This window comes from Hylobates moloch, unplaced genomic scaffold (genome assembly GCF_009828535.3).
Source record: "Hylobates moloch isolate HMO894 unplaced genomic scaffold, HMol_V3 SCAFFOLD_7, whole genome shotgun sequence".
NCBI lineage: Eukaryota > Metazoa > Chordata > Mammalia > Primates > Hylobatidae > Hylobates > Hylobates moloch.
The window spans coordinates 101839699-101862145 of NW_026652282.1; the positions used below are offsets into that span (position 1 = coordinate 101839699).

At 39.2% G+C, this 22447-nt stretch overlaps 1 protein-coding gene across 3 annotated transcripts; it reads left to right on the forward strand.

Moving 5' to 3' along the window:
• Positions 1-780: 780 nt before the first annotated feature.
• On the forward strand, positions 781-17903 carry MCTS1 (MCTS1 re-initiation and release factor). Of its 3 annotated transcripts, none has more exons than XM_032757553.2 (6): positions 781-1033; positions 2190-2342; positions 2862-2959; positions 5000-5133; positions 7771-7838; positions 8939-17903. In XM_032757553.2, the coding sequence occupies exons 1-6, from the start codon at positions 1023-1025 to the stop codon at positions 9018-9020; spliced, it is 546 nt and encodes a 181-aa protein (XP_032613444.1). In that variant the 5' UTR covers positions 781-1022; the 3' UTR covers positions 9021-17903. The 3 variants fall into 3 exon arrangements, with proteins under 3 accessions (XP_032613444.1, XP_032613443.1, XP_058297394.1); XM_032757552.2 differs by lacking the exon at positions 781-1033 and adding an exon at positions 1484-1655; XM_058441411.1 differs by lacking the exon at positions 781-1033 and having other exon boundaries at positions 2153-2342.
• Positions 17904-22447: the final 4544 nt, after the last annotated feature.

A 22447-nucleotide genomic window follows, 5' to 3' on the forward strand; every position in this document is an offset into this window, starting at 1 on the left:
GTGGGAGGATTGCTTGAGCCCAGGACTTTGCAACCAGCCTGGGCAACATAGACCCCGTCTCTACAAAAAAAATAAATAAATAAATAAAAATAAAAAAATTAACCGCGCATCATGGTGTATGCCTGTAGTCCATGCTACTTGGGAGACTGAAGTGGGAGGACCCCTTGAGCCAACGAGGTAGGGGCTGCAGTGAGCCATGATAGCACCACTGCATTCAAGCCTGGGCAAGAGTGAGGCCCTGTCTCAACAAAAACCCGCAAGAAACTATGGGAGCATCGTACGGTTGCCAGTGAATAAGGTTATAACATAAAAAACAGGATGCTCAATTAAATTCAGTTAAACAAGGGCTGTATATTTTTAGTGTAAGTATATCTAAAATATCAATGAGGTATACTTACACTAAAACAAATATTCGTTGTTTACCTGAAATTCAAATTTAAATAGGCATCCTGTATTTTCATTTGCTAAGCCTGGCAATCCTACCAGCACTTTAACATGAAGCCATGAGGGTTGCCTGGATTCATGCTGGTAGGTAAGCACCAATCCATTCGGTTGCCTCAGACAGGACAGAAACCATTCCCTCTAAAAAAAATCGTTTAGTTTGACGATAGGTAGCAACGAAGCACGGAAGAATCTTGACTCTTTGAGGAACCCGTAACTGACGCAAGTGCCATAAATGCTACTTTGATTGGTTCCCCGCCCCCTCCATTCTTCTCTTCCTGCAATTGCTCTATCACTTCTTCCCTCTCAAGTCCCGCCCTTTCAGCTACCTCCAACTGCAGAGGAACCGGTTGCCTAAAAGGAGCCGGCAAAAGCGCCTACGTGGAGTCCAGAGGAGCGGAAGTAGTCAGATTTGACTGAGAGCCGTAAAGCGCGGCTGGCTCTCGTTTTCCGGATAACGACTACAGCTCCGACTGTCAGTGCCGGCCTTCCTCGTGTGAGGGGATCTGCCGGACCCCTGCAAATTCAATTTCTTTCCCATTCCGGGCCCTTCCCTATCGTCGCCCCCTTCACCTTGGATCATGTTCAAGAAGTAAGGACATGCTGTGGCCTCCATCGGCTGCTCACAAAGGCGGTGGGGTGGGGGTGGGGAAGAGGGCGAGAGCTAAGATCCTCTTTCTCTCTCCCCCGCCCCTGCCATCCTGACTCCCTAAGGTTTTCTATAGTACTATGCTCTCACTCCCAACTTGAACACTTCTTTAAGCTTTCCATCCGTAGTCCTCAGTCGGGTTTCAGTCCCTCCACTCCCATTGTTTTTTCTCCTTACCCCTCTTTCTCTTTTGCCCCCTCCCCCAATTCTGTCTCCATTCCTAGGGTTCTACCAATCACATCCGTGCACTGTGATTTAGGGGCATATCCTCTGTAGCTGAGAGGGGAGCCCTGCGCTCACTGCCATATGTTTATTAGTTATGAACTGAATAAAGGAAGGCTTGACTTCCTGGGTCATGGGAGTGAAGGAGTCTGGGTGACAGGAAGCAAGCGGCCTGTCATGCCTATTGCCTAGCTGCCAGATTAACCTTGCCTTGAAAATAACGTGATTGCCCCATAGGCTATTCAGTGTAAGGAAGACAAAAATTCCTTGGGAACCTACTAGTGGGTTTGCCTTCCAGGTTTGGTAGACGCAAAAAGCAAAGGGGGAACATGGGCAAAGGAAGGTGGGTTTTGTGCATGAAATTTTGAGCAAAAACGAATAGGGAACTTAGAAATCATTATTATCATTACTTAAAAAAAATCTCAGCAGATTACATAGCCTAGCAGGGGCCGATTTTCTATGTTATGCTTGGGTTGGTCTTTTGTATCTCAACAATTGAGGGTTTTGTTTTTTGATCTCAGGTTTTATTATTGGTGGGAGCCTGTGTTTCTTCCTGGGTAGAATTGAATAAGATTTTCCAGGAAAGGCATTTGAGTAGCTGATTACAGATTGTGGTGCAAAGTATGTCTCATATTCCTCCCCCTAACCCCAGCTAATTGCTGTATACTTGACAGTTTATTTCAGTATTGTATTAAGACGTTGGTTTTGTGCTGGACAGAGTAAAAGGGAGGTGGTATTTTAAAAAAACAATTTATTTCTTAATTAAGTATCCAAATATTTGGTTGGGAATAAATGACTAATTAGAACAGTACCTTTAGGTATTCTGATACCTCTACTTAGAAATGCCTTTTCTTTTCTTGCAAAAATTACTTGACAGATTTGATGAAAAAGAAAATGTGTCCAACTGCATCCAGTTGAAAACTTCAGTTATTAAGGGTATTAAGAATCAATTGATAGAGCAATTTCCAGGTATTGAACCATGGCTTAATCAAATCATGCCTAAGAAAGATCCTGTCAAAATAGTCCGATGGTAAGTCTTTGTTTTTGTCTGTGTAAAGCTCGGTGTAGCTGAATATTTAATGATTAGATTGCACTCATACTAAATGGAATTATTTTCAGATTAACTATTGATAGATTAATAATGAGGTAGACACAGAATAACTCTAAAACTCCAATATTTGTATTTTCAAAGATTTTCTATGTCCCTGAAAAAATGTGGCTTTTTGTATTGATTGTTTTAGTAAAGAGTTAAATGTTTTAGTTCAGAGTTGGATTTAATTTATTTCAGTTTGTTCTTTAGAGAACTGTTTTATTGAATTACCTAACAATGGAATTAATAAAATGTGAAATAAAATTGGTTGTAGCAGGTAATATTTTTCTTTTTTTCTCTGCTGGACTTGTATGATAGGAAAAACAATGTAAATGATATTTTTTGGCCAGGATTTTTACTGACTTTTTAAAAAAGTTTATCACTGTATATGCATGTTTTATATTGTGAATTTTTGAAAGAAAATATCTAACTTGGTACTTTGTGACATTTGCCTTACAGCCATGAACATATAGAAATCCTTACAGTAAATGGAGAATTACTTTTTTTTAGACAAAGAGAAGGGCCTTTTTATCCAACCCTAAGATTACTTCACAAATGTAAGGTTTTTTTATTTTTATTTTTTGAAATGTTACTCCTATTGCAATATTCAAATGTAAAGTCTTGTAAGAAATATGCATTTAATCAGATAAGACACTGCTGGGGGAGAAAAACAGAAATATGCATTTGGGGATATTGAAAGACACAAAAAGTTTAGAGTGACTTCTGATAATTGACTCATTATTTATTAGTACTAGGTAATAATGGATGTAAAAGTAAAATGAATGCCCATCTTGTAGTAAATCTGAAAAATGCAAATTCTCATGCATTCCAGAAAGTACAAGAAAGATCATTTATTCATTCATTCAACAAATATTTATTGCCGGGCACGGTGGCTCAGGCCTGTAATCCCCGCACTTTGGGAGGCCAAGGTGGGTGGATCACCTGAGGTCAGGAGTTCGAGACCAGCCTGGCCAACATGGTGAAACCCCATCTCTACTAAAAATACAAAAATCAGCCGGCGTGGTTGCAGGTGCCTGTAATCCCAGCTACTCGGGAGGCTGAGGCAGGAGAATCACTCGAACCCGGGAGGCAGAGGTTGCAGTGAGCCAAGATCATGGCATTGCACTCTAGCCTGGGGGACAAGAGCGAGACTTCGTCTCAAAAAAAAAAAAAGAAAAAAAAAAAACAAAGACAAATATTTGTTGAACTTACTATGTGCTAGGCACTCAGGTGCTGAGAATACAATGGGAAGCAAATACATTGTCTCTGTCCTTAAGAAACTAATAGTCTAGTTTGGAGAATAAACAACAATTAGATAATTACACAAATATGTATTTACAAACCGTGATAAGCATTGTGAGCATTTTCATGTTTTATATTTGTATCTATTTGCCTAATAGAGAAAAGTCTATATATGGGAAAGCATTGACTAAGTGTCCTTCCATCCAGTTATTTCCTGTGATGTGTGTAAATGCATTTTTTCTTTAAATTGGGCTCTCTGTTACATAGTTTTTAAAAATTGATATGTAATAGCTATACATTGTCTGCTGTTGTGGTGCCTGTATCCCCCCCACATATATATATATTTATAATAGTTGTACATATTTTAGGGGTACATGTGATATTTGATACCTTTATAAAGTGTGTAATGATCAAATCAGGGTAATTAGGATATCTGTCACCTCAAACATTTATCTTTGTGTTAAGAAGACTACAATTCTTCTAGCTATTTTGAAATATACAGTAAATCTTTGTTAAATACAATTTCCTTATTGTACTTTTATCGACCTGTATTTTTATACCCCTTAACCAACTTCTCCTCATCCCCTTGTAGTTTTTTTTTTTAAATTAACAGGCTTTTATTTTTTAGAGCAGTTTTAGGTTTCCAGAAAAAGTAAGCAGAAAGAACAGAGTTCCCTCTCCCCAGTTCAGATTCCCCTATGAATAACATCTTGTATTGGAATGATACATTTGTAACAATTGATGAACCAGTATTGATACATTATTATTAATGCAAGTCCTTAGTTTACATTAGGGTTTACTCTTTGTATTCTACAGTTTTATGGTTTTTCCCAAATACATAATGTCAAGTATCTACTGTTAAAGTATCATACAGAATGGTTTTACTGCCCTAACATCCTTTGTGCTCCACCTATTCATCCTTCCTCCCCCCACTTCCCCAACCCCAGGTAACCACTGATCTTTTTAATCGTTTTTTTACTCTGTGTTTTTCACCTAACATTATATCACGAAAATTTCCTAGGGCATATTAAGTAGTCTCCAAAAACCGTAATTTTGAAACTACGGTTTTTGGAGAATACTTGGGAGGCTGAGGCGGGAAGATTGCGTGAGTCCAAGAGTTCAAGGTTATTGTGAGGTATGATTGCTCCACTGCACTCCAGCCTGGGTGGCAGAGCAAGACCCTGTCTCAAAAAAACAAACAAAAAAGATTACCAATTTGGTAAACAAATGATAGTGTTTCAGAGTTTTCTTTTGTATCTGTCAGATTAATTTGGGGAAATACTGTTCAGATCCTTTGCCTTTTTCTGTTGAGTCATTAGTCTTATTATTAATATATTGTATTTCTTTTCTTATAGATCCTTTTATCCTGCCACACCAGCAGGTTGATAAAGGAGCCATCAAATTTGTACTCAGTGGAGCAAATATCATGTGTCCAGGCTTAACTTCTCCTGGAGCTAAGCTTTACCCTGCTGCAGTAGATACCATTGTTGTATCCTTCCCAGGCTAAAACTGCTGAAAAATGTATTCATTGTGCTCTTATCATTACTGCGAAAGGTGTACCATCCAAGAGAACATTAGATGTACTTTTTTGAAGGTTACTGTTACTCTTATCTCATGCCTTTCTGGTTACATTTGAAGTTGTACAAAGTAATTTTATTTGTTGCTACTAAATTATCTCATCTTAGGTCGTTTCTTAGAAATTAAATGAGAACAAGTTACAAAAGAGTCTCAGCTGCATTTCAGCCCAGTCAGGGCCTACTGTTATCAGACTTAGGACACAATAGGGAATTCTTGATTACTAGGGGAAAGGATATAGATGATATAATTGGATCAGCTTTTTGGATATCAACTTGCCACTGTAATGTTCATTTTGACTTACTGACATACATTGGAGTAAAAGCTCTCAAAAGGGAAAAGAATTTAGGCACCAGGTATAGGTATCTCTTACCAAGCAACAATTTTTTGTTAGGAGTGAATAGTGGGAAATATTGGCAACCTCCAACTTTTATTTTGAAAATTATTTGAAAAGTTGAGTTTGGGGGCCTCAGAGCACGTTTTCTCAAAGAGAAATGTCAGAGTCCCAGATAGTCCTTAAAGATCGATTCAACTCATGACATAGCTGAATAATTCTGCATCATTTCCATTTCTACCATGCTGTTTCAGCTATTTTCTGGATTAAATAGATTTTTGTGACTATTCTGGACAGGAGAACATCTCCTTTATCATAGCTAAAGTAGCCATTTGCCTCAGGTATAGAAAAGGAATGGTACTTGGTGGGAATAGGGAAATTACTTTTAGAGTGTGTTTATCTTATTTTTTGAGATGGAGTCTCGCTCTGTTGCCCAAGCTGGAGTGCAGTGGCACAACCTTGTCTCACTGCAACATCTGCCTCCTGGGTTCAAGCAATTCTCCTGCCTCAGCCTCTCGAGTAGCTGAGATTACAGGCACCCACTACCACGCCCGGCTCGTTTTTGTATTTTTAGTAGAGACGGTTTCACCATGTTGGTCAGGCTGGTCTCAAACTCCTGACCTCAGGTGATCCACCCGCTTTGGCCTCCCAAAGTGCTGGGATTACAGGTGTGAGCCACCGTGCCTGGCCAGGGGTGTGTTTAAGAAGAATAAGAAAAAAAAATGATATTCTCTGTTGGGGCAGTTATAGCGAAGGGGTAGTATAAGTTGTATGTTTATATTCTAGGAACAGCTTATGTTGACATGCTTTTTGCCTAATAGGTGCTCACATATTTGGAACACTGAATGAATTGAAAATCAAGGGAGAAAAGTGAGGACGGGTTTTTTGTTGTTGTTGTTTGTTTTTAATATTTATTAAGTGTTGGTAAATTTATAGTTCTGGAGTTAACCTTAAATGGAAAATTTTCTTATTACCTAGTCTTTACTTTTAAAAATAATTTTTATTTTGAAACAGTTATAGATTTAGAAAAAGTTGTAAAAAAAAATGGTACAGAGAGGTCTTGTGTACCCTGAATCTTGACTTTTTAAAATATGTACTGCAGTGTTTAACATTCCAGAAACTTGAAATGTTAACCAAGACCACTCTGGTTTTTCTAGAAAGGTTGAAACTGTTATATCGGGCTCTTAAAGATAGACTGGGAATTTCACTATTATTTTAAAACATCCTTTACATAAAACCACCATTCAGGCTGGGTGTGGTGGCTCACGCCTGTAATCCCAGCACTTTGGGAGGCCGAGGTGGGTGGATCACCTGAGGTCAGGAGTTCGAGACAAGCCTGGCCAACATGGCGAAACCCTGTCTATACTAAAAGTACAAAAATTAGCCGGGTGGGGTGGCGTGCGCCTGTAATCCCATCTACTAGGGAAGTTGAGGCAGGAGAATTGCTTGGACTCAGGAGGTGGAGGTTGCAGTGAGCCGAGATCATGCCACTGCACTCCAGCCGGGTGACAAAGCAAGACTCCGTCTAAAAAAACAAACAGCCAGCCATGGTAGCTCACGCCTATAATGCCACCACTTTGGGAGGCCGAGGCAGGCGGATCATGAGGTCAGGAGTTCAAGACCAGCCTGGCCAACATGGTGAAATCCCATCTGTACTAAAAATAGAAAAATTAGCTGGGTGTGGTGGCACACGCCTGTAGTCCCAGCTACTCGGGAGGCTGAGGCAGGAGAATTGCTTGAACCTGGGAGGCAGAGGTTGCAGTGAGCCAAGACTGCGCCATTGCACTCCAGCCTGGGCAACAGAGTGAGACTCCATCTCAAAAACAAACAAAAATCCCCACCATTCAGTGATCAGAATAATTAATCAGAACAATTAATATTTATTGATTTCACAGTTTTTAGTATTTATGTGCAAGAAATTTTACTCCTTTTTTGTGTGACTTATTCTGGTTTTGTTAGCATGGGGTTATAGTATTAACATTTGACTTAAAAGAAAAGGGATTATTAGATTTATTCATTTAGCATTTACTGAGTATTTACAGTGTACCCACAGACTCTGCTAGGTCTCTGCTCTCAAAAAGTTAATGGTCTAGGAGAAGAAACAAGAGGGGTTCCAAGTGGCTTAACTAGTAACATGATCATTATTTGACACCCTTCCCTTGATGGGGAGGCCCCAAGGCATTTTGATAAATAGTTTTCTTAGCTGTGTTCTTTCAGGCTATCATGGCAGAAGGAAAACAGCATGCTCTATGTGTTGGAGTCATGAAGATGTCTGCAGAAGACATGTAAGTCTTACTTTAGGCCCCCTTAACTTGTGATATATGGGTAACCAACCCAGGAAGCATCAGAATTACAGGCGAAATTTGCTATCATGCATACCACATTACACAGATATCCAAGCACAGAAGCTTCATTTCTGATATTTCCTAACATTTAGGAAGCCAATGAAACCTATTTTGTCTTCAGGATTGTAGTCTTTCTTAAGCACTGAAAAGAACCCATGTGCCAACACAGCTGTTTTATATGTGTGTACGTGGTACTTTAGGAATCTTATTTAGTATAATTTAAATTGGGAGAGGAGGGAAGATGTTTTACTGCTAGCTTCATTTTATTTATTTTTATTTTTATTTTTTAAAATTTTTTTGAGATGGAGTCTCACTCTGTTGCCCAGGCTGGAGTGCAGTGGCGCGATCTCAGCTCACTGCAACCTCTGCCTCCCAGGTTCAAGCGATTCTTGTGCCTCAGCCTTCCAAGTAGTTGGGATTACAGGTGTGCGCCATCATGCCGAGCTAATTTTTGTATTTTTAGTAGAGATGGGGTTTCACCATGTTGGCCAGGCCAGTCTCGAACTCCTGACCTCAAGTGATCCACCCACCTTGGCCTCCCAAAGTGTTGGGATTACAGGTGTGAGCCACTGCGCCTGGTCATTACTGCTAGTTTTAAAAACAGTGATATATTTCACCACCACACAGTATCTTATATTCTGACCTGGTAGTACAAGAAATGTAGAATATTTAGAGAACTAGTAAAGATATATTATCAAAACATAGGCAGTATATTTAAAAACTTTAGAACCCATTTGATGACCAAATTAGTGGTATTAATTTTGTTTCAGGGTTAATGTAGCACTTTGATATTCCCCTAGTCTTGTGACATTGTTACTCTGGTTCTATAGACCCACTAGTTAGATCACTAAAACCACTTTTAGATATGAGCTGCCACAGAGTAATGTAGTTTAATATAAACAACAATGTAATTGTGATGGCAATAAGTTCTTTACTTGTGGCTTAATAATTAAAAAATAACAATATACTTTGAATTATATTTATCACAAGACTATAAAAATGCATAAAAGTATGTTTATGTGTTTTTTTTCCTTCTACAGTGAGAAAGTCAACAAAGGAATTGGCATTGAAAATATCCATTATTTAAATGATGGGCTGTGGCATATGAAGACATATAAATGAGCCTCAGAAGGAATGCACTTGGGCTAAATATGGATATTGTGCTGTATCTGTGTTTGTGTCTGTGTGTGACAGCATGAAGATAATGCCTGTGGTTATGCTGAATAAATTCACCAGATGCTAAAATTCTGTTAGCTTCAGAAATTATTTTAAGTTTTCTCAAACTCAAAATTGGGTAGCAAACTTGGACATTAAAAGGTATCTGGTAAGTAACCAAACTCAGAGAACTTAACGTCCTTTCTTAGGCTAATGATATAAGAGTGAAGAGCAGGACTTGGTCAATGGATTGCCACTTTATGGTAGACCTCTAGAGAAACTGTCTAGTTAAATGGGGCTGGAAACTAGACTAGGAATTTTATTCTATTACTCCAGGGGACCCAGCAGTGCTCATTCTCCTGTGTGTGTGTGTGTGTGTGTGTGTGTGTGTGTGTGTGTGTGTGTGTTTTGTTTGTTGATTGTTTTTTAAAAAAAAACTTTTCAATGGAAAATTCTAAACATATTCAGAAGTCTGGAGAATAGTATAATGGACCTTTCCATATCCATCACCCAGTTTCAGTTTATGGTCAGTCTTATTTCATCTATACCTCAATTATTTCTCCCCACCCCTCAATTGTTTTGAAGCAAATCCCAGACATCCCATCATTTCATCCGTAACTACTTTATTCTTTTTTTTTTTTTTTTTTTTTTTGAAACAGGGTCTTGCTCTGTTGCCCAGGCTGGAGTGCAGTGGTGCGATCTTGGCTTACTGTAACCTCCATCTCGCGGGTTCAAGCGATTCTTGTGCCTCAGCCTCCTGAGTAGCTGGGATTACAGGCATGTGCCACCATGCCTGGCTAATTTTTGTATTTTTGGTAGAGACGGGGTTTCGCTATGTTGGCCAGACTGGTCTTGAACTCTTGGCCTCAAGTGATCCGCCCCTCTCTGCCTCCCAAAGTGCTGGGATTACAGACGTGAGCCACCGTGCCCAGCTAATTTTTATATATTTTATGGTTGGCCAGGCTGGTCTTGAACTCCTGGCCTCAAGTGATCCGCCTCCCTTCAGCCTCCCAAAGTGCTGGGATTATAGGCGTGAGTCACCATGCCTGGTGTCATAACTACTTTAGTATGTGTCTTTAAAAATTAGAAAAACCCCACAATACCATTATCACACCTAAAAAGTTGAACTGTTTCTTAATATGATCAACTGTCTAGACTGTTAATTCTCTTAACTGTTGGTTTGCTTGAAATAGGTACCACACAAGGTTCATACATTGCATTTGGTTGTTATTTATTGAAGTCTGTTTAATTTATAAGTTACCTTTTCTTTTCCCCCTTAAATTATTTAAGAAATCTAGTTGTTTTGTCTTTAAAGTTTTCACACATATTCTGGATTTTGTTGATTGTATCACTGTGAAGTCATTAACTTGTTTTTATGCCTCCTGTATATCCTGTAAACAAATAAGATTGATCACATTCAGGTTCAGTTTTTTTAGTGCCTTCTATTGAGTAAAGTCATACCAAACAGATGCCCAGAACATCTGGATTTGGGTCCCCACTAGACTCCTCAAATAATGTATATCTTCTATAAGTGGAATATGAGGGACATGGACCTGCTTTAGTAAGAACAGTAATCTGTTTGGGGAGTTAAAAGAGCAGTTGTGGATTTATTTATTGATAAAGGCCATTTTTCTTCCTAATAACCTTGCTGTTATTCTAGTGTCTTAGCCATCTTCATTTGGTTGTTTACCAATATATGACATGTGATTTTATTTTTCAGATGGATACAGACATATACAAGATTGTGGTGACCTGTGTTACAGTTAGAAGTTGGTGAGAAAGGTGAGGGTGGATAGCAAAAAGAGAGAGATCATTTGGCTGGCTGTTCCAGCTGGGTCTCCCAGGATGTAACATAGGTGGACATAGATCCAGGGTCTGACCCTCAGCTTGAGAAACCATTTCCCACTGATGAAACTTGTAAGACTTGGAGATTCCCCAGTTAGAATATAAATGTATTAATTCATAGTGATAGGTCTGCCTATGGTAAACAATTAGGAAACAGGAAGTTACTTGGTAAACATAGGTATGAGCAAAGGAAGATTGATAAATTAGGGTAATATTTCAGTTGTGCTGAGGTAAGACTTGGAGAAGTTCTCCTGCTTCATCATTAATTACAATGCTTATCTCTGCCAAAATCTTGTGTCTTTCCTAGCCCATAGAGGTGCCCTGATATTTTATTTCCTATATCCTTTTCAAGTTCCATGTAGTTTTCCTTTTGTTATGACAGTTTTATTCTGCAGCTTACCATATTATGTATTCCTGGTCCATAAAAGTATAAATAGTCTTATCAGGAACTCATTTATAAGTCATCTCCCAGGGAGGTTTCTTCAACAGATAGTTTCATTTTTTGCTGACTTACTGGCTTCAAATTCAGATGTCTCCCTGTTTGGGGGAGGAGGCACCCTATTTGAGGCCTGTAGCTCCTTATGTTCTTAAAAAGAATATACAAGTCATTTATGTCAGAATCAAACTTTGAACCTTTATTTTTATTGCTAAGATAATGTTTTTTGACCAAGACTGCCTATGGAGTATTAGCAATGAAAAACAAAGCACACACATACACACATTAGAGAAGTAAAAACTTTTAATAGCTTGGTTTTTGAAATAATTCATCTTTGTGTCTAACCACTGTTACAGTGGGTGTAAGGAACACTTTTTAAATATTCAACATCAACATCTGTGCTTGTTTTTCTACTGTGCTGAGGTACACTGTGTTGCCTTGGTGATATGGACTAAATATGTATGTTCTCTGCTTCCCCTGGGTCTGAGGCCTCTGCTCATCACTGTTAATCAGGGATGTCACTCTACATGTGTGATCCTTGTCATTTTCTAAATATTAGGTCATACATGAAAGGCAATTCAAAGAGATTAAACTAGCAGATATGTCAGCATCTTTAGATACTGTGCTTAATGCAAACTTAGTTTACCTGTGTTCCTGAGAATAGGAATACAGGGATAGAGAGTCTGCTTCTCTCAGGCAGTGTGTCTTCAGTTCATTTTTAGTTTCAAAATTAAGTTTGTGTCAAACCAACCTACAATCTAGTAACCTGTGTATTGGACTCACTTTTACTCAGACAAGGTCAGTTCAGCTCAATAGGTATTTATTGAGTATCTACTAGGTTCTAAGTGACGTGGCACGAAGATGAATAATACAGAAGTAGTCCTTGCCCTTAAGGAGCTTCCAATCTAGTGAGTAAAGAAAATTTATATTTTAAATAATCTGGGTAATGGTGACAGCCCAATACTAATAGGTAAAGCCAGTAGGAATGTACTAATACTTTTCCAATTTTAGTCATCAAAAATTGTAAATTACAAATGAACTAAATGTAGTAATATTCCATAGATTGTATCCAATGTGAGGTTAAAAAAAAAATCCCAGATGTCTTGGAGTTGCCATGATTCAGCATTCCAACTCAGATGATTGTCCTGTTGCCCAGTGACATAATGGCCTGATCAGTTCTCTTCTAGCAGACTGTCTGTTATGGTGGTTTGGTAGTGGTCTGTTGGGAAGCTGCATTTTTCCTTTTCTGTTTTTATGCTCTGGACCCCAAACAAAAACAGCTGGATTTATCCCATGGGTAGTCATGAACATTTCCAATTTGAGGGATTTTATATTCCCCAAACAGAAGGTTATATGGCATATATCAAATAATAATGATATCCAGCCAGGTTCCCCCTCGTACACAAATCAGTAACTGAAGATACAGTATTTCTAAGTATAATACTTCAGAGGAAGAGATAAGAATTACAATTCACTAAATTCGTGGAGGTGTTTCATTATAATAAATACGTCACTTATTAATAATGTAGCAATTATATATTAATGGAAATATGAATGTATGCCCAAGCAAAATGTCGTAAATATTTTAACTTTGTTTATCTAGTTTCCTTAATTTTGAGAATATAGTTATCAAGGCTCTTCAAGAAACTCAAAATGATTCCAATTTCTAAGGAGTATCCATTAAAATTGATATATAATGAAAGAAAAACAGTGAAAATGTATGCATCAGTTTTCTAAAGAAATCATACTTGTCATTGTAGACACTGATGCATGTAAATTAAATGTATTATACATTTTTATACTTGTATATATTTTATGCTTTGTATGAATACTTTTATTACACTTTTTAAGGCAGGTAAAAGAATGAGTAGATATCAACTATAACAACAATTTGTTGAATACTGTGTTAAAACCAAGTAAAGGACCACAACTCCACGAGATCAGGAATGAATGAACAAAATTGAGGGCCAGTTTTTAAATCATTGTTGCGACTATTAGGTTCATTTGTCTAAGAGTCTGGCCTTAGGGAATATAATTTATGCATGTAAAAAAATACAGGAGATGATTCACTGGAATTTCTCTTAATAATACCATGTTCATTAAGAATAGGTCATTGGGAGGAAAAATAAATAAAAACATCTGAACTCATTAGTATAATTAATATTTGCCTCTTAGAATGAAAATTAAAGAACTCCAAATTTTAGCCTTGAATACTTTGAGAAATAAAAGATGAATTAGTGAAATAATTTCTACTTAAAATCTTAGTTGTTACAGAGAATGACATGCCTCACTATTAATGTCCAATTCTAATTAAATGGATTGTTTTAGAAATGTATTTGTGAAATATAGCAAACATAGCTAGTAATACTAACAGGTGAAAACTGATATTTCAAATGAGTAAACAGACTTGGATTAGAGGAAGGTAGGAAAAGGTGTGTAACTAACAGAAGCAGTTAACCAAAAAATGAGCTTCAGGCATCAGTCTTATTTGGAAGACTGTAAATCAACAGGCTAACATTCAAAATATGGCAGACATCTTAATATCAACATATGCTAAATTGGTTTATCTTTAGGCAGAAACAGAAAGCAAAAAATCAAACTCATCCAACTCATACATTTGTTGTTGTTGTTTTTGAGATGGAGTCTTGCTTCATTGCCCAGGCTGGAGTGCAATGGCACGATCTCAGCTCACTGCAACCTGTCTTCTGGGTTCAAGCGATTCTCCTGCCTCAGCCTCCCGAATAGCTGGGATCCCATGCATGTGCCACCACACCCAGCTAATTTTTGTATATTTAGTAGAGGCAGGGTTTCACCATGTTGGCCAGGCTGGTCTCAAACTCCTGACCTCAGGTGATGCACCTTGGCCTCCCAAAGTGCTGGGATTACAGGTGTGAACCACCACGCCTGACCCAACTAATACATTTTTAAAATCCCATTTTAAAAGTAAAACCACAGTTTTCATATAACAAATGTTATTGCTCTTCATTTCATTCTCCAATTTTAAATGCTTTACTTTCAGCCAATATGTGAATATAGGAGACTTCAAAGGCATAATCAATTACTCCCTTAAAGTTCATTGTAAGTGTTCTCAGAACTCTACCACCTAGAATTTAAAGACAGGAAGATTTACTTTTTCTTTATAATTTTAATTTCTTATCACAAGACTCGATTGTCAATAACTGTTAACTTCCATTTAATAATCTATGGTGAAATAGGTAATTTCTTCTTATTTTCACAAGCGTGTGAGTAAAAGACTGGGTTTTAAGCAATAAATCATTTGTTCTAACTAAGCACATGCTTGGAAAAGGTGCTATTTTTCCAAACATATGCCTTGAAAACAAAATTCAATTGCCTTTTTGGTTCACAGGAAGCCGTATTGGGGTGGCTTCCAAGATTGGCCAACCTGTTTTTATTCTTACCACCTCTTTCAAAAAGGGATGTTGTCTTTGTCCCCAAATTCTGGGGTTGTCCTATGCTGATGCATAATGAAGCCCTGAGGCTTGGAAACTTGCAAACCAATAAGATGATTTAATGATGAAAGTGCATGTCAGTTTGACACTATTAATTGTCCTTGAGTGAGCTTAAATTTGAGACACTTTTAAAAGCACCATGTAGTTCCAGTTTTGCTTCCCTTATCAGTGGAGCTTGAGATGTCTGTTCCTGACGACTGATGTTTTAACAAATTTTTAGTTTCTCATGATCTGAAAGATTTTGTATGCACGTCTTAGTCTGGATACTGTTTTCATTAGTTCTAATGCTGCTGCTGCATGCAGATTTTGTTTAAAACCAAAATTGACTCTTCACATCTGGACTAGATTGGACATGGTGAGGAGGCTGGAAGGAAAGTTCTTTTTGCTCTGTAGGCTCTGGACAGCTTTCTTAGAAAGTTGACTTATCCAGGATTAAGAAAAAGTTTTCTTTTGTGTGACTAAATTCTTTCTACAGTTTGCTTGTGTAAGCATTTTAGATTTAAGCAAATTCTACTTGAAATATATTTGAATATAAAGTAGAAACAGCTTCATTTAATGGGATAATAGCAATCTCTAACCCATCAAATTAATATCTACTAAATAGCTTCCAAAAAGCACTGACTGGAAAATATTTTTCACTAGCATGGCTTTATTCAGTTTCAAAAACAGTAGGGGCTAAAATGTTTGGACATTTATCCTGCATTTATTTTGTGTTTCACAAGGTTAAAATTTTATATTTTGTAAAGTGTCTGAAAAGGAGTCCACAAAGTATTCTGCTTTCTTGCTCCTGAATGCAAAGGTCTGAGCGAAGGCACATAGCCTCATTAGCTTCTGGGTGTTGTCAAACCCAATCCTCTCTCAAGTACCAAATGCCCAGATAACATTTATTGGGATGCAGGAATCTCACTTAAGTAGCGGTTTTTGCTGATATAAAGACAAACATCTTGATTAAAGTATAGGGAGATAGAGCCATACCAATTTGGGCAATTTTGGCTCTAATGTCTAATTTGTTGTGAAAGGGGAATATGTTCTAAGCTAATGTTCTTAAAAGTAACTTATGAATGTCTTAAAAATAGTTTTTAAAAAGCTTTCAGGAAAAGCTGTTTTATTGCATGGCACAGATTAAATGTACAGATGTTATCTTAAAACAATGAAAGAGTTCCCCTAATTTGAATATTCAATACCAGCTGTTATTCACATCAATATTTTAACATTTTACCATAAGATATTTAATACAAAGGATTGATACACATTTAACTGTTTAGAATGCTAGTTAAACTTGTCCAGATGAGTAAGAGGGAAGGAGAAATAACATTCTCCAAGTACCTACCATGTGCACAAGCTCTACTTATATATCTTGCTTAATCTTAGCAATGATTCCATGAGGTAGATTTTAATTCTCATTTTACAAACGAGGAAACTAAGGCTCAGAGAGGTCATACAACTTCAGGAAAGTTGTATGACCTCTGTGAGGTAATAAATGGCAGAACTGGAATTTGAACCTAAGTCTGCTTGTCTGCAAATCCTGTGTTTTGCAGAAAACTCTCCCCTTGTATTTCATAAAATGTTAAATCTTGGCCCAAATTCAAATCACCATCTTTATGGGTTATTGGAGAGAGGTATAAGTTGGCAAGACTGTTCCACAATGGGAAAATATGGGTAGGATTTGAATGAGTAAGAGTGGGATGCTTGCACAGTATCGTATTTGTGTGGCTGGAGTAATGTTTTTCTGTTTCCCTCTTAGACAGCAAAGTGGAGTGGGAGAATCTTGAAATTGAACTCAGTCCTGAGGTCTGATTTTCCTATTATTAGTCACTTTCAAGCCAGGTGATTTGTGACCATTTAAATGTTATGCTATTTCAAAGTCTTCTACATCTTTAGAAAAGGACATGAGGGAGGGTTAGTTAAGTGGGGCAATGAGAATGTAGAGTGTAATGTGCAAAAGCAGGACTAGCAGTTGCTTTAAAGATATCTGGAGAAGGCCGGGCACGGTGGTTCACGCCTGTAATCCCAGTACTTTGGGAGGCCAAGGTGGGCGGATCACGAGGTCAGGAGATCGAGATCATCCTGGCTAACATGTGAAACCCCATCTATGCTAAAAATACAAAAAATTAGCCGGACGCAGTGGTGGGTACCTGTAGTCCCAGCTACTCGGGAGGCTGAGGCAGGAGAGTGGCATGAACCCGGGAGGCGGAGCTTGCAGTGAGCTGAGATCGCACCACTGCATTCCAGCCTGGACAACAGAGCGAGACTCCGTCTCAAAAAACAAACAAAAAACAAAAATTAGCCAGGCATGGTGGCGCGCGCCTGTAATCCCAGCACTTTGTGAGGTCAAGGCGGGTGGATCACGAGGTCAGAAGATTGAGACCACCCTGGCCAACATGGTGAAATCCCGTCTCTACTAAAAATACAAAAAAAAAAATTAGCCAGGCGTGGTGGCGCGTGCCTGTAATCCCAGCTACGCAGGAGGCTGAGGCAGGAGATTTGCTTGAACCCGGGAGGCAGAGGTTGCAGTGAGCCGAGATTGTGCCACTGCACTCCAGCCTGGACGACAGAGCAAGACTCCGTCTAAAAAAAAAAAAAAGATATTAAAATTAATGACAGGAAGAGTTTGGGTTCAGTTATAATTTAAGGGAAAAAACATTGAGGGGCCTAATCTACATTTTACTCCAGATCCAATGATTTAATTTTTGCGAAGAAAAATCCAGTGATAGAACTCATGCAAGGAGATGGCCCGGGGCTTGCTAAAAGTCAGGTTGCAGTTTCCATTGCATTCAAGAAAATCAGAAAAATAAATGCAACTTTTAGAAGAAACTTTTTTAAGTTTTCTCCCATTCATGTTTAGCCCTTGGGGGTCTCATACTTCTGGACTTGCTTAGACCTATGCTATCTAATATGGTAGCCACTGCCCATCCATATGTGGCCACTGAGAACTTGAAATGTGACTAGTTTGAATTAAGATGTGCTGTAACTGTAAAATACACCCTGGATTTCAAAGATTTAATAAATAATGTAAACTAACCTTTCCTGTTGATTATATGTTGAAATGATAATATTTTTGATATGTTTGGGTTAAATAAAATATATTACTAAAAGTAATTTCACCTGTGTCTTTACTTTTAAATGTGACTATTAGAAAATGTGAAATTAAAGGCTGGGCGCGGTGGATCACGCCGGTAACCCCAGCACTTTGGGAGGCCAAGGCGGGCGGATCACGAGGTCAGGCGATCGAGACCATCCTGGCTAACACGGTGAAACCCCGTCTCTACTAAAAATACAAAAAATGAGCCGGGCGCGGTGGCGAGTGCCTGTAGTCCCAGCTACTCGGGAGGCTGAGGCAGGAGAATGGCGTGAACCAGGGAGGCGGAGCTTGCAGTGAGCCGAGATTGTGCCACTGCACTCCAGCCTGGGCGACAGAGTGAGACTCCATCTCGAAAGAAAGAAAGAATATGTGAAATTATATATGGCTCATGTTTTATCTATTGGACGGCGATGGGTTGGAGAAAAGGCAGTATTCCCTGAAACTTCGTGCTAGAGGCAAGTGCTTTAAAGTGGTAAGTATGAAAAAGATTCTCAGTGCCAGCATTCAGTCTTCCATCAAGCCAGGAAGTTTTTCCCTCCTCCCCTCAGATGGTACAGGGGTGGTATTTTGACTATTAGAATATTTCCATTAATTCAACACTTTGGGTAACTAGATGGATATCTGTATCATTCACTCACTAGATCAAAGCTTTTTTTTCTAATCGAAGTCTGTCACTCATGAAAGGCAATTATACTATTTATCCCTCTAAAACCTGAGTCTTATTTTTAAGTCCTGCTCTTTCTGCTAGGGTTTTTGCCAAATTTCCAAAGCAATGGCATAACCAATGTGGCTATTCTTGCATGTAATCAGTAGAAACCTAAAGAAGTGGGAACTATGTGGGTTAGAAGAAATAGCATTTATCAGGCAGGGCGCAGTGGCTCATGCCTGTATTCCCAGCACTTTGGGAGACCAAGACGGGTGGATTACTTAAGGTCAGGAGTTTGAGACCAGCCTGGCCAACATGGTGAAATCCCGTCTCTACTAAAAATACAAAAATTAGCCAAGTGTGGTGGCGTATGCCTGTAATCCCAGCTATTTGGGAGGCTGAGGCAGGAGAAACACTTGAACTCGGGAGGCAGAGGTTGCGGTGAGCCAAGACCGTGCCACTACACTCCAGCCTGGGCAAAAAAAAAAAAAAAAAAAAAAGTACTGATCAAATCCAGGAATTTTTTTTTTTTTGAGACGGAGTCCCGCTCTGTCGTCCAGGCTGGAGTGCAGTGGCGCAATCTCGGCTCACTGCAAGCTCTGCCTCCCGGGTTCACACCATTCTCCTGCCTCAGCCTCTCCGAGTAGCTGGGACTACAGGCGCCCGCCACCACGCCCGGCTAATTTTTTGTGTTTTTAGTAGAGACGGGGTTTCACCGTGGTCTCGATCTCCTGACCTCGTGATCCGCCCGCCTCGGCCTCCCAAAGTGCTCGGATTAGAAGCGTGAGCCACCGCGCCCGGCCCAAATCCAGGAATTTTAAGACAAAAGGGCTGACCACTATATTCTATATTATTAAATTACAGTTTGTCTTATTGCTTATGCAAAGCTTATGTGAAATGATTATTTGACTATGATGAATTATGAGTTTGGGCTCCTTCTGCTTTCCACAAAGTACCAGGCCTACTGCCTACTGCTGACCTCATAGATACCCAATATACACAAAGAAAATTATAGTGTATGGATGCCACACTAGTAAAGCTGGATTTTTTTTTTTATCATGGTAGAGACCCTAGAGATACATCATTTCATCATTTTATACTTTCCAAACAAGTCATTTTCCCATTACCCTTTAAATGCTTTATAGTATTCTATTTTTGGTGATATTAGAACTGAGTATAGTTATTTTTGTCATTTTTTTCAAACTTGTAAAAACTGTCAAGTTTAGTTATTTTTAAAATTTGGGGCAATATTTTTTTGGGGGGGAAGTTGATAAACATTGCTGAATGTCTTTGTATGCCAAAAGAAAGCTAACTTCTATAAACATGCTTCTCACATAGCCACTCAGGCAAGTACTGAGTGCATCAAAGCCCATACCAAAAGGAACACAATATTCTTTTTTTTTTTTTTTTTTTGAGATGGAGTCGTGCTCTTGTCCCCCAGACTGCAGTGCAGTGGCACAATTTTGGCTCACTGCAACCTCCACCTCCCAGGTTCAAGCAATTCTTCTGCCTCAGCCTCCCAAGTAGCTGGGATTACAGGTGCCTGCCACCATGCCCAGCTAGTTTTTCTATTTTTAGTAGACACAGGGTTTCACCATGTTGGCCAGGCTGGTCTCGAATTCCTGACCTCAGGTGATCCGCCAGCCTCAGCCTCCCAAAGTGCTGGGATTACAGGCATGAGCCACTGTGCCCAGCCAGAACACAATATTCTTAACAAATGAAAGGGAAATTAGTGGTACATCATCACTAGACTATTTTCAGCAACTTTTCTATTACAGGTATGCCCTGCTTTAAGAACACCCAATAACTGAGTTTGTTTAAATGCATTATAGAAAAATATGGGCATTATGAATCAGATTTGATACACAAGCAACCTTTTAGCTTACTCCCCTGCCAGCCCACCACCCCCAGAAAACAGCCAAGGGGTCTAAATCTATATTTTGCTCCAGATCCAATGTTTTACTTTTGAAAAGGAAGATCCAGTGATTGACCTCACACAAGGCAATGGTCTGGGGCCTGCTAAAAGTCATGCTGTGGTTTCCACTGCATTTGAGACAACCAGACAAATACAACTTTGAAGTTTTCTCTTATTCACATCTCAGCCAGGAGTGGGATCTTACACTTAGAATTGCTTAGACCTGTGCTGTCCAATATGACAGCCACTAGCCATATGTAGAGTATATTCACAATCCTGATCAATTTCCATCAGACCTCCATTTTTTCCAACTCTCTCATCATGAGTGGGGTTAGGGTTATTGTTTTTGGTTACTGAATATATTATTTCTCTATGTAAAGCTAACAGACATATATGGTGATCAAATCTGTAACCACAACCTCATTAGTACTATTTTCTGTTATTGATTCAGATTTTATCTACAAGACTGGCTGCAAGTAAGTTCAGAGAGACTGCATATTATTTGAGACACCTAACATTTCGTTAAAAAAATACTCATGTATTGGCCAGGCGCAGTGACTCACATCTGTAATCCCAGCACTTTGGGAGGCCGCCGCGGGTGGATCACCTGAGGTCAGGAGCTTAAGAACAGGCTGATCAACATGGAGAAACCCTGTCTCTACTAAAAATACAAAATTAGCCGGGCGTGGTGGCACATGCCTGTAATCCCAGCTACTCAGGAGGCTGAGGCAGGAGAATTGCTTGAACCCGGGAGGTGGAGGTTGCAGTGAGCTAAGATCGCACCATTGCACTCCAACCTGGGCAACAAGAGCAAAATTCCGTCTCAAAAAAAAAAAAAAAAACTCATGTATAAAGATACAATCAAGAGCATCAATTTGGCTTAAAAGGCAATGTTACCTTAGTACTCATTAGCAAAATAAACAATGCAATGCATTCTGACATGTTTATTATGATACTCTGATATACTAATGTAAGTAAAGATGATAAATGCAATAGAAACATTTTAAATATACTGGTGTTGGGGGCAAGGTGACACATAAGCTGTGTCACACTCTGAGAGATACTGTTTATTACTGTACTCACACTGAACATGATTTGATTGTAGTAATTGCATCTGAGACCACATATTAGGGGGCTTCATAAAGGGGTTTTGTTATTCTTCAAAACTAATAACGCTTCATCTTAACCAAAACCCTCAATGAGAATAATCAGAAATAAAGCAAAGTTTTACACACTACCCTGAGGATCAATAACTTCAAGCCCAAGGCCATCTTAAGGAAATTTTCTTTCTGGTTTGCTAAAGCTGTGGGAGACCATTACCATCATGAGGCCAGTTACAAGAAATATTGATCTCTAAAATGTCATGCTCTAACACTCTATGGGGACTCACAGCATGTGCTGGCCAGATTATAGAACAAGTCAGCTCTTAAGTATTTCTTTTCTTTTTTTTTTTTTTTTTTGAGGCGGAGTCTCGCTCTGTCGCCCAGGCTGGAGTGCAGTGGCGCGATCTCGGCTCACTGCAAGCTCCGCCTCCCGGGTTCATGCCATTCTCCTGCCTCAGCCTCTCGGAGTAGCTGGGACTACAGGCGCCCACCACCATGCCCGGCTAATTTTTCGTATTTTTAGTAGAGACGGGGTTTCACCGTGGTCTCGATCTCCTGACCTCGTGATCCGCCCGCCTCGGCCTCCCAAAGTGCTGGGATTACAAGCATGAGCCACCGCCCCCGGCCAGCTCTAAGTATTTCACACATTTATCAGTACAGGAGCTATTGCATTTACCACTGGATTAAGTTTCTGAGTAGCCATTGAAATTTGGGAAAAGGTATGGTAATGCAAAGTAGAAGGTTAGGACCTCCACGCTGAAAACAGATACAGCTGTGAACATGGGAAACAGTACAGCTGTGAACATGGGAAAAATCCCTGAACTTGTACAAGGAAACAAAATCCAGAACAGGCTGGGCGCGGGGACTCATGCCTGTAATCTCAGAACTTTGGGAGGC

Excerpts from the sequence above, each read along its gene's own strand:
- MCTS1 (XM_058441411.1), top strand. The coding sequence starts at position 2,155 with ATGCCTTTTCTTTTCTTGCAAAAATTACTTGACAGATTTGATGAAAAA. Across the intron at positions 2,960-4,999 it reads CCTAAGATTACTTCACAAAT|ATCCTTTTATCCTGCCACAC; the intron begins GTAAGGTTTTTT and ends CTTTTCTTATAG. Across the intron at positions 7,839-8,938 it reads AAGATGTCTGCAGAAGACAT|TGAGAAAGTCAACAAAGGAA; the intron begins GTAAGTCTTACT and ends TTCCTTCTACAG.